This window comes from Nesoenas mayeri, assembly GCF_963082525.1.
Source record: "Nesoenas mayeri genome assembly, chromosome: 16".
NCBI lineage: Eukaryota > Metazoa > Chordata > Aves > Columbiformes > Columbidae > Nesoenas > Nesoenas mayeri.
This window is the reverse complement of record NC_137562.1, coordinates 1,864,096-1,878,415: the sequence shown is the minus strand read 5'-3', so window position 1 is coordinate 1,878,415 and position 14,320 is coordinate 1,864,096. Positions and strand designations below refer to the sequence as shown.

Genomic DNA, 14,320 nt, shown 5'->3' with positions numbered 1-14,320 from the left:
AAGAAAGTACCAACAAGACAAGTTTCCTTCCAGCTGGGAGACACTTTAAGTGACTTCCCTTCAGCTGGACCTTGAAGAACACCCGATGAAAACCAGCGTTGCGAGGGGACACAAGGAAACCCCGCTCGGTTTGGCGGGACCCCCCCTGCAGGCCAGCGCGGTTGTTCTGACCCGCCAGCACAACGCAACAGCATCCCGCTGCTGCCTGCACCCCGCGCCGCCGCTTCGAAACCGAGAATCAACGTGCACCACACAGTTACACCAACAAAGCAACCGGAAGATGGGTCAGTACCGGGATAGGTAAGCTGGTAATATTTCCTCCCCAGTCTTCTTGCTACAAAATATCCTACACAGTGTCCCGCACGCCTCTGCCCTTCCCGCTTCATAGTTGTCCGGGAATTCGCTGGCATCAAAGGTGGGGTTGGAAGCCATGGTGTCCGTGGACATTTGCGATCCCTTCCGGCGGAACTCCACACTGGCTTGAGTTGCTATAGCTGGGAAGAGAAGAGAAACAAACGGCGTTTCACGGTGTTTGTTAATGTATGTCATAGGCTCATGGGATCCTGGACACAAAGATCAAGTCAAATTTAGTAGTCATCATAAAGCTGTTAGTTCACTATATTTGAGTCAGTGCCTCTGTTTAGAAAGTCTTTGTGGGTGTAACTAACTTTTTTCTTTGTAAGGATAACAAATGACCTTCACATTCTAGAGCCTCCCCCAACTGTCTGCTGGGAGGAGTTCACTTATATCCAATATGAGAATCATTTAATAGAATCATTTCAGTTGGCAGAGACCCCCAGGATCATCGAGTCCAACCATAACCTAACCTAACTCTGGCACTAACCCATGTCCTGAGAACCTCGTCTAAACGCCTTTTAAACCCCTCCAGGGCTGGTGACTCCAGCACTGCCCTGGGCAGCCTGTTCCAATGCCCCACAGCCCTTTGGGGAAGAAATTGTTCCCAGATCCAACCTCAACCTCCCCTGGCACAACTTGAGGCCGTTTCCTCTGCTCCTGGCGCTTGTTCCTGGGGAGCAGAGCCCGACCCCCCTGGCTCCAAGCTCCTTTCAGGCAGTTCAGAGATCAGAAGGTCTCCCCTCAGCTCCTGTTCTCCAGCTGAACCCCCAGGTCCCTCAGCTGCTCCATCACACTTGTGCTCCAGCCCCTCACCAGCTCCATTCCCTCTCTGGAGGACAAGGATCTCCCCTCACCTAGTTCTCATCTCCGGATAAACAAAGAACCACCTTGCCTTGCTGCCTTAAAATACCAAAAAAACATTTAGACAGTGCCACTACTGTGACTTCCAAGCAAGTCCTTAACTTTCAGCTGGTCAACTAACCTGTGATGCTGCTCTGAACACCAAACCACTTTGATCCAATTTTATTGTATAAATGTACTTATTTAAAAATAATAATCATAAAAGTCTAAGGCCTCATTTCAGAAAGAGAAGTTTGCTGGAACCCACTCTCCTGATCTGGTCCCTCTCTCCTCCCATGACACTGAAATTGCCCAAGAAATGCGAGGCCCGGCCGGCCTGTCCTGCCCACCCACAGGAAGCTCCAGGGCGCCCCGTGTCACCTGAACAGGACGGGACCCTGCCCAGCTTTGTGCTCCTGGCCCAAGCAGCTGAATTCACATCTTTCTAGAGAGTTTCTGGTCCCCCTTTGGCACATCAGTACGATGTGCACACGATGCAGGAGGCCGCTCGCTTTGCTGGCTTCATCCTTCCTTCCGCGATGGCACCAATGCAATTGGTTTGGTTGGTTTTTTCCTTGGACAACCTCACTCTTGGATTAGTAGCAGCAGAAAGAGCAGGTTCCCTCCTATTTTTAGCTAAGACTTACAAAACCAAAGAGCAGATAATGTGTGCTCCTAATAGAATCATGCCAGTACCAGAGAACCTCTGCTAGCTCAAGGCTGGGATGCTGGGGAACATCAGGTTCACAGTCTTGCAAACAAAGGCCCATTAACGCTTCCATAGTTAATGCCTGTTAATTTATGGATAGGGGTTTTTGTTTGTTTGTTTCGTTTTTTAAAGAACACTTCAGGTATCTACTCTTCATTTTTTGTCTTTAAATTTGTAGTTTAACCCACTGTTACCTTGCAAATTTTCATGACATAAGTAGCAAATAAGCACAAATCTTTATGCATCTTCCCATGAGCCATTTTTTGTCCTAAATAAGCTAGCCAGCAATATATTGTAGTTGGAAAAAAACACTACATGCACAATGCATACAAATCAAACACTAGGTCTGTAAAATAAGCTTTAAGTAAAAAAAACATGGTTAGTGCAAAGTCCTGAAACTCATGACATGATCACAGACTAAAGTACAGAAAAGATGGGACTGATTCAGGCAGATTAATTTGCTTTTGCCAACAATCCTCCCCATTCAAAAACACACACAAAAAAAATCACTTGTCTTTTTCAAGGAAAAGTGCAAAAGCTACAAAAGACAATGAGAATGAGTTTACAAATAAAAGATGGGATTATGGAAAAAGAAAAGCATGATCGCAATTAAGGAAAAGCTACTGGTTCCTACTTACAAGATTTATAAGAAAGAAGAATTTGGATAAAAGATGCTGCAAGATAATAGAAATAAAATGGAAACAAATCAAAGGACAGCAGTAATTATAAAATACTTTTAAGATGGTGAAATCGTAATATAAGTTAAGAAGCTTTTAGCTTTTTTAAAAAGAGATTAAAAGCTTTATGATACAGCAAGCTCATTAAACACACAGGAAATTGGCATTCAGGTCCAAAATTATGGTTCTGAAAATACCATGCAAAACAACGAACAAAAAGTTACAAAATACTATTAAGATTGAGAGCTGGTCATATCAATGCACGTCATTCCTTTCAATAGATGTATTAACCCTTCCCAGCTCAAGTACCTGCCCCACGCTGCGCTGTGCTGGTGGTGACCGGGGTGTCTCACAGGGGACGGTCACTGACCCACGGGGCTGTCCCAGCCGTGACCGGGGTGTCTCATAGGGGACGGTCACTGACCCACGGGGCTGTCCCAGCTGTGATCGGGGTGTCTCATAGGGGACGGTCACTGACCCACGGGGCTGTCCCAGCCGTGATCGGGGTGTCTCATAGGGGACGGTCACTGACCCACGGGGCTGTCCCAGCCGTGACCGGGGTGTCTCACAGGGGACGGTCACTGACCCACGGGGCTGTCCCAGCCGTGACCGGGGTGTCTCACAGGGGACGGTCAGCTGCCCGCAGTCTCCCCACAGCAAAGCCAAACCCCCAGCTCCTGAGGGTACCGCAGCTCCATCATCCCTGCCCCACAGTGCTCCTGCCTGCACACCTGGGCACAGCCCCGATCGCCAGCTCCACCAACAGCCTCCCAAAGCAGAAATGAAAGGCAGAACACTCCCCGAAACACCAACATCTGAAAAACACTCTCCAGAGCACAGAGGGAGGTTTCAGGCGGGAATGCCACCACCCGCAGAGCTGCTGAACGTGCAGGGCCTGTGACCGAGCCGCTCACCATGTCCCTAGTCGGGGTTGCTCACAGCTCGCATTCACAGAAACTTTCTTTGGGACTTGAGGTCAGTTGCTGAGGGGAGAAGCTCCACCGCAGATCTCGGCACATGGGGGTTTTCCTGAGGCAGGGAAAGGCCAGGACAGAGCTGGGCTGCAGGTGAGGAGGCTGCTGAGGAGAAGCTGGATCCAGGTGAAGTCTGCAGAGGACCCAGAGCCAAACAGCCACAAACTCCCCCACCAGCAGTCACAGAGGGGAGGGGGGCAATGCAGAATGGAAAGGAGAAGGACCAGCAGGAGGAGGAGACTTTCCCCCAAAGCTTTTTCCCCCAGGCTCTTTAGGAAGGACAGGATGGGGTATCACCTTCTATGACCAGCTGGAGTGTGCAGAGCTCCCCATGGGGATGGGTGAGGAACCTTCCAGTACCCAATGAGGACCTACAAGAAAGCTGGAGAGGGACTTTTTACAAGGGTGTGTAGCAACAGGACAAAGGGTAAGGGCTTTAAACTGAAGGAGCGGAGGTTTAGGTCAGACATTAGGAAGAAGTTCTTCCCCGTGAGCTGTGAGCCCTGGCACAGGCTGCCCAGAGCAGCTCTGGATCCCCAGCCCTGAGTGTCCAGGGCCAGGCTGGATGGGCTCTGAGCAACCTGGGCTGCTGGAAGGTGTCCCTGCCCAAACCATTCTATGATGATTCTATGATTAATATTAATGACAGTAGAGCCAGAAGAGATGGGGTGAAACTAAGCCCTGAGACCTTCCCACTGCCAAGAGCACGTGGTTGATACCAGTCACACTCCTCAGCTCTACAGCACAGACGGCTGGTGGGCTTGGCACTGACTCCTGTAGGCGCAAGGACTAAGAACGAGCCCATCATCTTGGATTCAGTTGCTGAAATGCTGGCACAAGGTATGAATGAGTTTCTCCCAACCAGCAGCAGCACGCACCCACAGCCAGGCTTGTCTAACGGAAACACGTCCTGTTGAGGAAATCAGCACACACCCCAGAGCTCTCATATTCAGAACTAACTTCATTAAAGCTTCATAACAAAGCTCTTATGAAGGCATTTTCTCAAGTACCACTCACAAGGAGCTATTTATGCCACACTAACAGCTGAATAAATACCATGCAGCCATCTAATTCTTAAGACTGCATGAGCAGGATCCAGCTCCTTTCAAACCGACTATGCGTTTATGAACAGATAATTTTTCCTCTCTCACCACAATACAGAGTAAATGTTCATTAGCTGCCTTCTATAAAGCCATAAAAGCTTCATCATTCAGGTCTCAGTGCAGAAACTAAAACCTGATACAGGACACTCGAGGCAAAAAAGCATTACACCAAGAATGGTAAGATCGCTGTTTTGCTTCAGAAGCCCAACAACACGAGACTGTCTCAAAGGATGGGGCTTAAGGGGCAAACGGGAAGACTCTTTCCAGGTGATAAACCCCAGCAGTACCTGGCCGTACACAGATGACCTCCAGGGGGTCTTGTGGGAGAGAACAATTGTCTCCTTCCAAAGAGAGATGGACGAAACCAGAGCAACCACAACTGCTGAAATACCACTACCCTGAATTGCCCAAGGGCTGGTACAAGAAGTTTACCAAAGATGACAGAAAAGTTAACAACAGTGGGGCAGCAGTTGTACTAACAGAACCAGAGAAGAGCTGAGACTGGATGGGACCTCTGGAGATTACACAGTCAGCACCAGCACCACCAAAGCAGGGTCCACCCACTCAGATGTTTCATCTCGGAACCTACAAAGACCTGCACATCTTTTCCACCAGTGATTTTTCTTGACTTCCTTCCTGAAGGTTCAAGAGTTCAAGAAGACATGTGGGGCTCCAAGACAAGAAGAAAAGCAAGGGTAGATAGACACTCATCCACATCAGCCTTGATCAACTGCTCTTCACTTCCCCCAAGCTCATGGGAGGACAATGCGCTCATCCATGTGAATCTGCAGCGTTCAAGAACTGAACTAAATTCTCAACTAGAACTTGAGACCACAGTTCATGCACAGGGTTACCTGTTAGGCACTTGCATTTAGCACAGGATACCTCTTTAGAAATCACGTCATAGGGGTTTTCATTGAGAACGTGTCACATGGCAGAAGAGGAATAAGAAACACACACTAGAAAACATGGTGGTCTGGAAAGGTGCCGCAGGGTAGGGAATCTCTCTGCAGGACCAAGGAGCGTTCCGTATCAAGATATTTCACCTCTTTCTTTTGAAAAGTGGTCCTCAGGCCTCCCAACAGCAACAAAACAGATATACCACAGAGCTAAGGGAGAAGAAATTCTTAACTGCATGGCACTGAAACAAACCCAAAAGAATAACAGTGTGTGGGGGCCAGTAGAAGACAATACTACATAGCAAAGTTGTTTTAAGTGCAGACAGTTCCTAATCATAAGATATTTAAACCATCCATGACAGTAACAGTGTTTCCTGAAGCTAATGCAAAGGTTATCAACAGCAGTGTCAAACCTGGTAAGAACACTCAAGGTAGTGGCAAAAGCGTTACTGCACCAGACTGCAGAGGAACGAGATGGACCGTGATATACAGGCACAGCCAAGCTGCAGCCAAAAAGAAGCGGATTTATTGTCATCTTTGCTACGGGCAGGGATTGTGGCAGTTCACTGCCCCTGCTCTGCTGCCCTCCTTCTTCAGGCCACATCTATAGTGGCCGCGTGAGCAGCGGCAGGTGGATGGGGCACAACGTACAGATCTGATTATAACTGATGGGCTCCGCTTGTGTGATGGAGGGGACCGCGGAGCACAACCCTCCCAGCCCACCTCACCAGCACTGCACCTCTCGTGTGGTTTGAGGAGGAAAACCCTTCACCTGGAGGCATCAAGCTTCACAGATTAGACTCCAGGAACAGGCACTTTTTCAATGTAGATCTAAACCTGATTTAAAAGAGAGCGATGCTTCAAGCTAGAGACCACAGGAGCCTGGCCTTTTACTACTTACTACATTCTCCCACCCAAAGCGGAGGCTGAGAAAAAGGATTTATGCAAAAGGATAAATCCGGCAATGAGGTTTTGGCGCCTCTCTGCAGAGTTCCAGCAGCACGGGCCCGTCTTCAGCTCGCTCTCCTTGTGACACCTGCTGCGGCTTCGCTGTGACCAGCACCGCACACAGCGGTGATGCTCATGGCATCCTGGAAGGGCAGCAAACGCTTGACTACATTCCCTAAGTTAATTTTGTCTTCCAAATTGCTAGAAAAGCGGGACATAACACAGCCAGTCTCCTGGGTCTCCACCAACATCGGATCCATTGCTGCTATTAAACAGCAGAGTGTGTGACATGCAAAGACTGGTCTCACCACAGACAGCTCTGAGGAGCACAGAAGGAACAGGATCAAGCGATTTCCAAATAGTTGTATCTGGTTTTTGGGAGCTAGGACTTCCCTCTCTAAGGCTCACACTGTGACCATCTTCTGGACTGCTGTTATGTGACTCAAGACATTGCAGATACGAATAGAAGGCCCTGGAACCCCTTCAAGTCAATAATTTTGACTCTGGATGTGTGTACCGTGCTGGAATCACAACAGCTCTGTTTGCGGCTGACACTGTTGCATAAGCAGCATCTCAGCTGACACCCTTTTCGGGTGTCACTTCATTAAAATTGCTCAAGATATAGATTACGTCAAAACTAAAACAATCCCATCAATCTAAAAAGCATTACATACAGAAACACATTAGGTGCATATGCAGCTGAACACATCCTCGAATTACACTTTACTCCTTCCTAAGCTCAGCCCTTTCTCTAGCAAGGTGCTGGGGGCCTTTAACAGAGGACTTGAACCTCCTACCACAGAAATCCACGACCCAACGCTTTCAAAAGCCACGTGCTGCACACCTAAAAATACCTTTGACAGACTCCAAATGCCAAAGCCACCACCTCCACACAGGGATTTGTGACACAACAAACAAGGAAGATCCTCAGTTCAACTGCTGCTGCCACAACTCACTGCAACAAACCTCCTTCTCCTGTTCCTCTTACTTAGGCCAGTGAGCTCCCGATCTCTTGGAAGATTTTATCAGACACTCAAAATACTACATAAAGAACAGGAAAAATGCGAGGAGGGAGAAAATTTATTATTTTCTGAATATTATCACCAAAAGGAAGAAAAACGCTAAAAAGCCTCTGTGAGCAGAGCACTGATACTGCTATTGTGCCTCAAAACAGCGAACCTTTAACCTGAGCAAACCAGAGGAGACAAAATAAATCCAGCAGCTATGGACTGACGGTCAGTCCAGGGTACCAGCCAAACATGGAAACATGTAGCAACCACCACTGAAAGGCAGCAACTTCTAAGCACTTCAGTTTTCATAACACTCTACAAAACCACGGCAAAGCCCCACTTTGTGCAGTATCTGGAATGACGTCTGACGATTTTTCACATATTAAAGAGTCCCTATAAAAAGTTGCTGTTACTCAGAGATACTCGAGCAGATTTCAAATGAGAAAGCGGATTCTATCACATTATTTCTTTCACTGAGTAATATTTTCCCCAGTAGCATAATTGGGACTGTGATGCTTGTCAAAGCAAGGCAGTGCTTATTAGTAAAAAGTGATCTTTTAAATTTTGAAGCCCCCAAACACCTGCTTGGATAATAACAGGTGCTGGCTCAGCTGGGAGGGGTTAACCACAACACAGCACTCCAGAATTTATTTTTTTGATTATGCATATGTTAATCTTGCAGGTAGGAAACATCAATAAAACAAGGAAAAAAGTGTATGTATATTTTTCAGTAATATTTACCAGTCATGCTGCTGTCTCTGTTTATCCCATTATGAAGTTTACAGTGAACAAATGCTGCATCAAATAACCATGATCCAAAGAGGTTCAAGATGCTGTTAACCTTTGGCCTGCGAGGGGCTGGTAGTGGCCGTGGCTCGGAACTTGTCTGGTTTGGGCTAGAGAGCGGAGAAGTGGAGGAGGGCTGGTGCTGCACCTTTGACGCGTGCGCAGTCGTTACCTGTTGGAACAGAAGAACAGATCAGCTCCTGTGTCCTGGGTTTGTTAAAACCAAGTTTCTCTTTTAGTGAATGTGCCTGTCAGCTGAAGCTTCATATAAGCTGCATTTTCCTGGAGAACCAGATACATGTTTTGGTAAACACAGCAATGGAATGTGAAGTTATTGATAAGCATGGATTAACATCTCAAGAGAGGAGCAACGAGAAACTGGTGACCAAGAAACTGACCAACTGTGTATAACATCCCATTCACGTGAATACTTCATATAAAAGTGGGAGATCACGAGGATCTCGGCCCTTTTTCCTTATGGTGACATTAGGAGAGGACCTTGCGAGTCGTCCCTGCAAACTGAGGCCAGTGACAGACTGAATCCAGCTCCGGTTGGCTGCAGAGTCCAGTCCAGGACTTCAGGTGCCGGCTCTGCAGTTGCTGGGACTTTCAAGATTGGTTTTGTATATTTTGTATTATTTCCTCTATTCTTATTAATAGCATTAGTAAAACATTTTTAATTTTTCCAACTCTTCTCTCTGTCCTTCTTTCCCTCCCGATCGCCTGTGCTGAGTGGGAAGGGGGAGAGGGAGGAGCTGAAGGGGGAAGGAAGGGTAGAGGGGGTTAACAATACATCTGCCAGGGTTTTATTGTCACCCCACAAGCAAAACCCTCGACATCCTAGAAGCAAGGAAAGTGCATTCTCTAACCAAGGAAACTATCCAAAGGGCATACTACTCAGCTGTGGAATATGGAACCTTACAGTGCTGGTTTTCATGGTTGCTTTATTCACAGTCACTGCCCGATGCCGCCGGTTGTGGGGCGGGGTGGTGTTGATCACGGTGTTCTGGGGCATGCTGAGCCGGTTGACCGGCGTGGGTGGCGCGCTGTCCGAGCGGGGCCGGGAAATGCCTGCAGGTGAACAGTGAGAACTCAGCGTGAATTCCACGGGCTTGGACCCAGCAGTCCTGTCAGTGAGAACCTTCTGTACACGGCCCGGCCTTCCCCCCGCCCCCAAAACAGCAGCAGTAACAAAAATATCTCTTAGTAGAAATAAATATACAAGCAAAAGAAAACTTTGCTTACATTGGCTAAGCAAATGATGAAAACCCACCAAAGAACCCCACACCTTAAGAACGTGAGTCACGGCACCATGTGCAGGGGCAGGCAGAGGGAAAGGGCCAAGGCTCGTTTGCCAAAGCCAATTAACAGCTCACTCGTGCTAAAACTCGGACGCTTCTCACCTTTGCCTTTCCCAACCGTACCTCCTGTGCCCGGCTCCGAAACATCTCAGATGCCTGACCCTTCAAAGCCAATTTAGTTCACTCACTGAATTCAGATGAAACCCAAACACCAGGCAGTTCTTTGCTGGTTTTGTGATCTGAATCATCTCCTGAACAGTCAAATACTAAGTCAGTATAGGAGATGGGGTAAGAAAGCAGAGCAAGCTATAATTTTCCTGGCAGCAGCAGAACATCAGTTCAGTCTTCACTCAGTTTCAGGTAAATACTCATGGTGTACAAAGCTACTTTTCCCAGTCAGAATCAGAAGTAACGAGCCACCTGCAAAGCTTGAAGTGACAAACACCACTTCTTCCCATCCCAATGAATACCACGAGCCTTGCATCCCGTTGGAAAAATTAAGAGTAGAATTGCAGCGTGGTTGAAGATGTGTGGGTAGGACCAGAGGAAACTGCCTCAAGTTGCATCAGGGGAGGTTGAGGTTGGATTTAGGAACAATTTCTTCCCCAAAGGGCTGTGGGGCATTGAACAGGCTGCCCAGGGCAGTGCTGGAGTCACCAGCCCTGGAGGGTTGGACAGACAGAGATGAGGTTCTCATGACATGGTTTGGTGGACTTGGCACTGTTGGGTCAATTGTTGGACTCGATCTTAAAGGTCTTTTCCAACCAAGTGATTCTACGATTCTATAAGATTTGACACAGAATTTTATTCTTAACCACTGTAATTAAAGCACACAAGCACTTTCTGCAACACACCACAAAACCAACTCCTGCTACAGCATTAGTGCTGCACCCCGTGCAGAGGGCAGAGTGTGTACCATGAAATGTACTGGTTTGGTACACTGTCTTGGCAAAGAGGATGTGTTATTTTGCCAAATGCACACATAAAGCGGATGCATATCAGGGAGGGCAAGATAAAAACCACGGGCTTTGGCACTTGGGGTAGAAGACAAGGAGTTCTCCCGTTAGCCTCAGCTGAGCGGGTCCGTCCTGCGGCTCCAACTCCTGCCTGAGCACTCCCACATCCACACCTACAGCTGGGATTTAACTTCACTGCGAGCTGTCCTGTGCCCGAACACACTGTGCTCTGCCAGCTCCGTCTCTGAACTCAGGTGGGCCAGCATCTTGCACACGAGATCTTCAGAAGTCTGAAGTCTCCGACTCAACATCCCATCGAGAGCCCATATACACAGCAAGGCTGCTGGCAGGAGGGCTGGGCTGGCGGGCCCAGAGCCGTGCAACACAGCGCGGAACAACCCAACCAGGGCACCATCACAGCCCAACCGGGGCACCGTCGCAGCCCAACCCGGGTACAATCACAGCCCAACCGGGGCACCGTCACAGCCCAACCGGGGCACCGTCACAGCCCAACCGGGGCACCGTCACAGCCCCACCTCACCCAGGGAAGGAGCGCAGGGATCCCTGCTGCCCATGGGGTCTCACGCAGCAGACACAGAACACACAAAGGTCCAGTGCACCATTACTGAGTTGAAAGTCTCCAATAAATCCACAGAGCACCCGTGGGGCGCAGGACTCACTCCTTCCCCCTGCTCAGCGTCTCCTCTGCAACACATCCCCTTGCAAATCCTACATTGCAAACTACCTTCTTCACTGAAAATTAACTAACTACACTTTCACAAAAACCTGGCATACAGTACGTTTTGCTTCAATACATACAGTATTTAATATTTGGTTGGGTTTTTTTTAATGTTTGGGGGTTTTTTTGCTTGCTTTTTTTAAAAAAAAGTTAATTCAGCTTGGACAGCCAGTAAAAGACGCTTCAGAGGAACACCTACCAATGATCAGTTTTTAATTGATCAGATTTAATTATTGTTGCAGTGCAGACTGCCATATCCTGTTATCATCGGTAGGAAGAGAGAGTTTGACAGAGTAACACAAGGAGACTGGTTTTGTAAGGTTAGGCCATACATTGCCTATATACAATCCTCCTTTAACAAATTATTATATTATTTAACAGCCTACTGAATATTTTAAATCTCACACCTGGCATTAGGAAAACACAATCAAAGTTCCTTAAAAACAGTAGCAAGACATTTGGAAGAACACGGTGGACACAACAGGTTTCAAGATTCAATATCACAGCTTAAGAAAAGTGACCGTTTGGTCTTTTACATCACTTCCTAACTTCTTAAACAAAGCTATTTCTATGAAAGTGAAATCTATAGTGACAAAAAGTTGTTTGCAGGGGGGAATACAGTACCAATAAAATCTTCTCCTTGAAGTATTTTTACAGAAACACAGAACATATTTCTAGTAAAAACGATAAGTCAGAAAAACGAGAGGATCTTGAAGTGCTTAAAAGGATTAAGCCATTCAGGTTATTCCAAAAAACAACACGTAAAAGCTGACGGTCTCATTCCACATGTGTTTCTGAACACATTTTACTCATTGTCCTGGTTTTGTTAAAAACCAAGTTTCTCCTTTAGTGAATGTGCCTGTCAGCTGAAGCTTCATATAAGCTGCATTTTCCTGGAGAACCAGATACATGATTTGGTAAACATAGCAATGGAATGCGAAGTTATTGATAACGAATTGATGCACCCCTCCCAAGAGGGGCAACGAGAAACAGGTGACCAAGAAACTGGTCAACTGAGTATAATATTCCATTCACGTGAATACTTCATATAAAAGTGGGAGATCACGAGGATCTCGGCCCTTTTGCTTATGGCGACATTAGGAGAGGACCTTGCGAGTCGTCCCTGTGAACTGAGGCCAGTGACAGACTGAATCCAGCTCCGGTTGGCTGCACAGTCCAGTCCAGGACTTCGGGTGCCGGCTCTGCAGTTGCTGGGACTTTCAAGATTGGTTTTGTATATTTTGTATTATTTCCTCTATTCTTATTAATAGCATTAGTAAAACATTTTTAATTTTTCCAACTCTTCTCTCTGTCCTTCTTTCCCTCCCGATCGCCTGTGCTGAGTGGGAAGGGGGAGAGGGAGGGGCTGAAGGGGGAAGGAGAAGGGAAGAGGGAGGTTAACAATACATCTGCCAGGGTTCGATTGTCACCCCACAATCTAAACCCTCGACATGCATGTGCTCAAGTCTCCTGCAGTCTCGTATCAGCTCACACTTCTGGCCCATGACGATGTTTGTTTGCAAACATCTAAGCAAAGAAGCAGTAGGAGACAGGCAGCTCCAGGAGTTCACAACAGCACCTTCCCCCTGAAGCACAGCTGATAATACTGCTTTAGATTTCAGGTGCTGGTACTTAAAACGAGCCAGTGCTCCCATCTACTGAACCTCAGCCAAATTTGAGCCACTGGGTTCGCAGCAGACCCGAAGAAATGCAGCTTTTCTCCTCCGCAGCACCACTCACCCACCTACCGCACAACAAGTGAAACCGGCACTCGCGGTGTGAGCTGATGACAGTCAAACTTAGACCCCCACAAAAACCGGCACTGCAGGCGGGTGCCGCCACAACACTCACAGCAGAGCGGGCAGTGCTCACAGCACACTGAAGCGAAACACCTGCGGCGCCCATCGGACACAGGGAAAGCAGCCTTGTTTGAGGAAGAGATGGCTGGGTTTAGTTTAGACTTCAGATTGATTTATTTGCTTTGCATTTGAGACTAAGGCCATCTGCAACCTTGGGCATTTAAAACCTTTGTGTTTAAAATGTGGAGAAAAAGACTGTACAGCAGAGAGACTTTAGCTGGGGGTAACCGTGTTGTACGTCAAAGGGAACGTAACTGAGAAGCAGGGCTATTCAGGATTAAGGTGCTTACATGGAACATGAAAAACTAGTTTATTGATGTGTCATAACATTCCTGTGTGACCTTAGCAATCCACAGGCCCAGTTTTGTAAAGAATGTAAGGCAGATAACTCCTAATTTTATAACTCCTATATATATTTCATATATAATTAGTTATAAAACTAATATAATGTGTGGCTACTGCTATATGTTTAATTAGTTTCATTCATGACTGCTTGTCAAGTATGAGTTTCGAGTGTTAGCATTAAATACACCTTAAGTACAATCCTGCAAATATTCTTTAGCACTTGCTGTCATGAGTAAGTCACTGCCTAGAAGAAAACATTAACTTCCGTGGAGTTACTAATGGTATTGAGTGCTATCATAGAAGTATATGTTTTTGGAGTTTTTACTTTAGTTCCTATTGTGTATGCAGATGGTCATTTAAAAGCAACCCGAGGTCCCTTTCCTATCCATTCCAGGATATACTTGCAAGTGATAAATTGTTATCGCTGTATTTACGGAGACGACAGATTTAAAGAGAATAAAATAATGATTAAGTTACCATTCCCAGCTACCCACAGGTTAGACAAAAGCATTACCTAGGAATGCATCCACTAAACAGCTGATCCCACGCATGGCACGGAAGAATATCTGAGGCAGATGTTTAAGGCAGGGGTACTGATTCAGTTCTTGAGTCATCCCACTCACATTCAGAAACTGCTCCTGAAATTTGGGGGTAGAGCTAATAATGGCTGGGTTACTCAAATCCACAGGATTACTGCACACAAAAAGAGCAAAAATCGGGTTTAGTCAGTGCAAGAAGAGCTGTTTGGATTTAAAAAATACCTATAGACACAATAGTTTAAAGCATTTCAATAACACCACAAAACAGCATCCAATCT

At 46.9% G+C, this 14,320-nt stretch overlaps 1 protein-coding gene across 9 annotated transcripts in view; it reads right to left on the bottom strand.

The window, feature by feature from the left end:
• Positions 1 to 14,320, bottom strand: part of RALGAPB (Ral GTPase activating protein non-catalytic subunit beta) — a 70,167-nt gene that overhangs the window by 37,050 nt on the left and 18,797 nt on the right. For all 9 annotated transcript variants that reach the window (XR_013922925.1, XM_080354930.1, XM_080354933.1 and 6 more), the window contains 4 exons: positions 14,018 to 14,196; positions 9,226 to 9,374; positions 8,259 to 8,475; positions 293 to 494 (listed from right to left, as the gene is read on the bottom strand). Coding sequence is in view for 8 of the 9 variants with exons in the window: in XM_080354930.1 (XP_080211056.1) it covers positions 293 to 494; positions 8,259 to 8,475; positions 9,226 to 9,374; positions 14,018 to 14,196 (747 nt within the window). In the remaining variant the exon portion in view is untranslated. The remainder of the gene's footprint in view (positions 1 to 292; positions 495 to 8,258; positions 8,476 to 9,225; positions 9,375 to 14,017; positions 14,197 to 14,320) is intronic.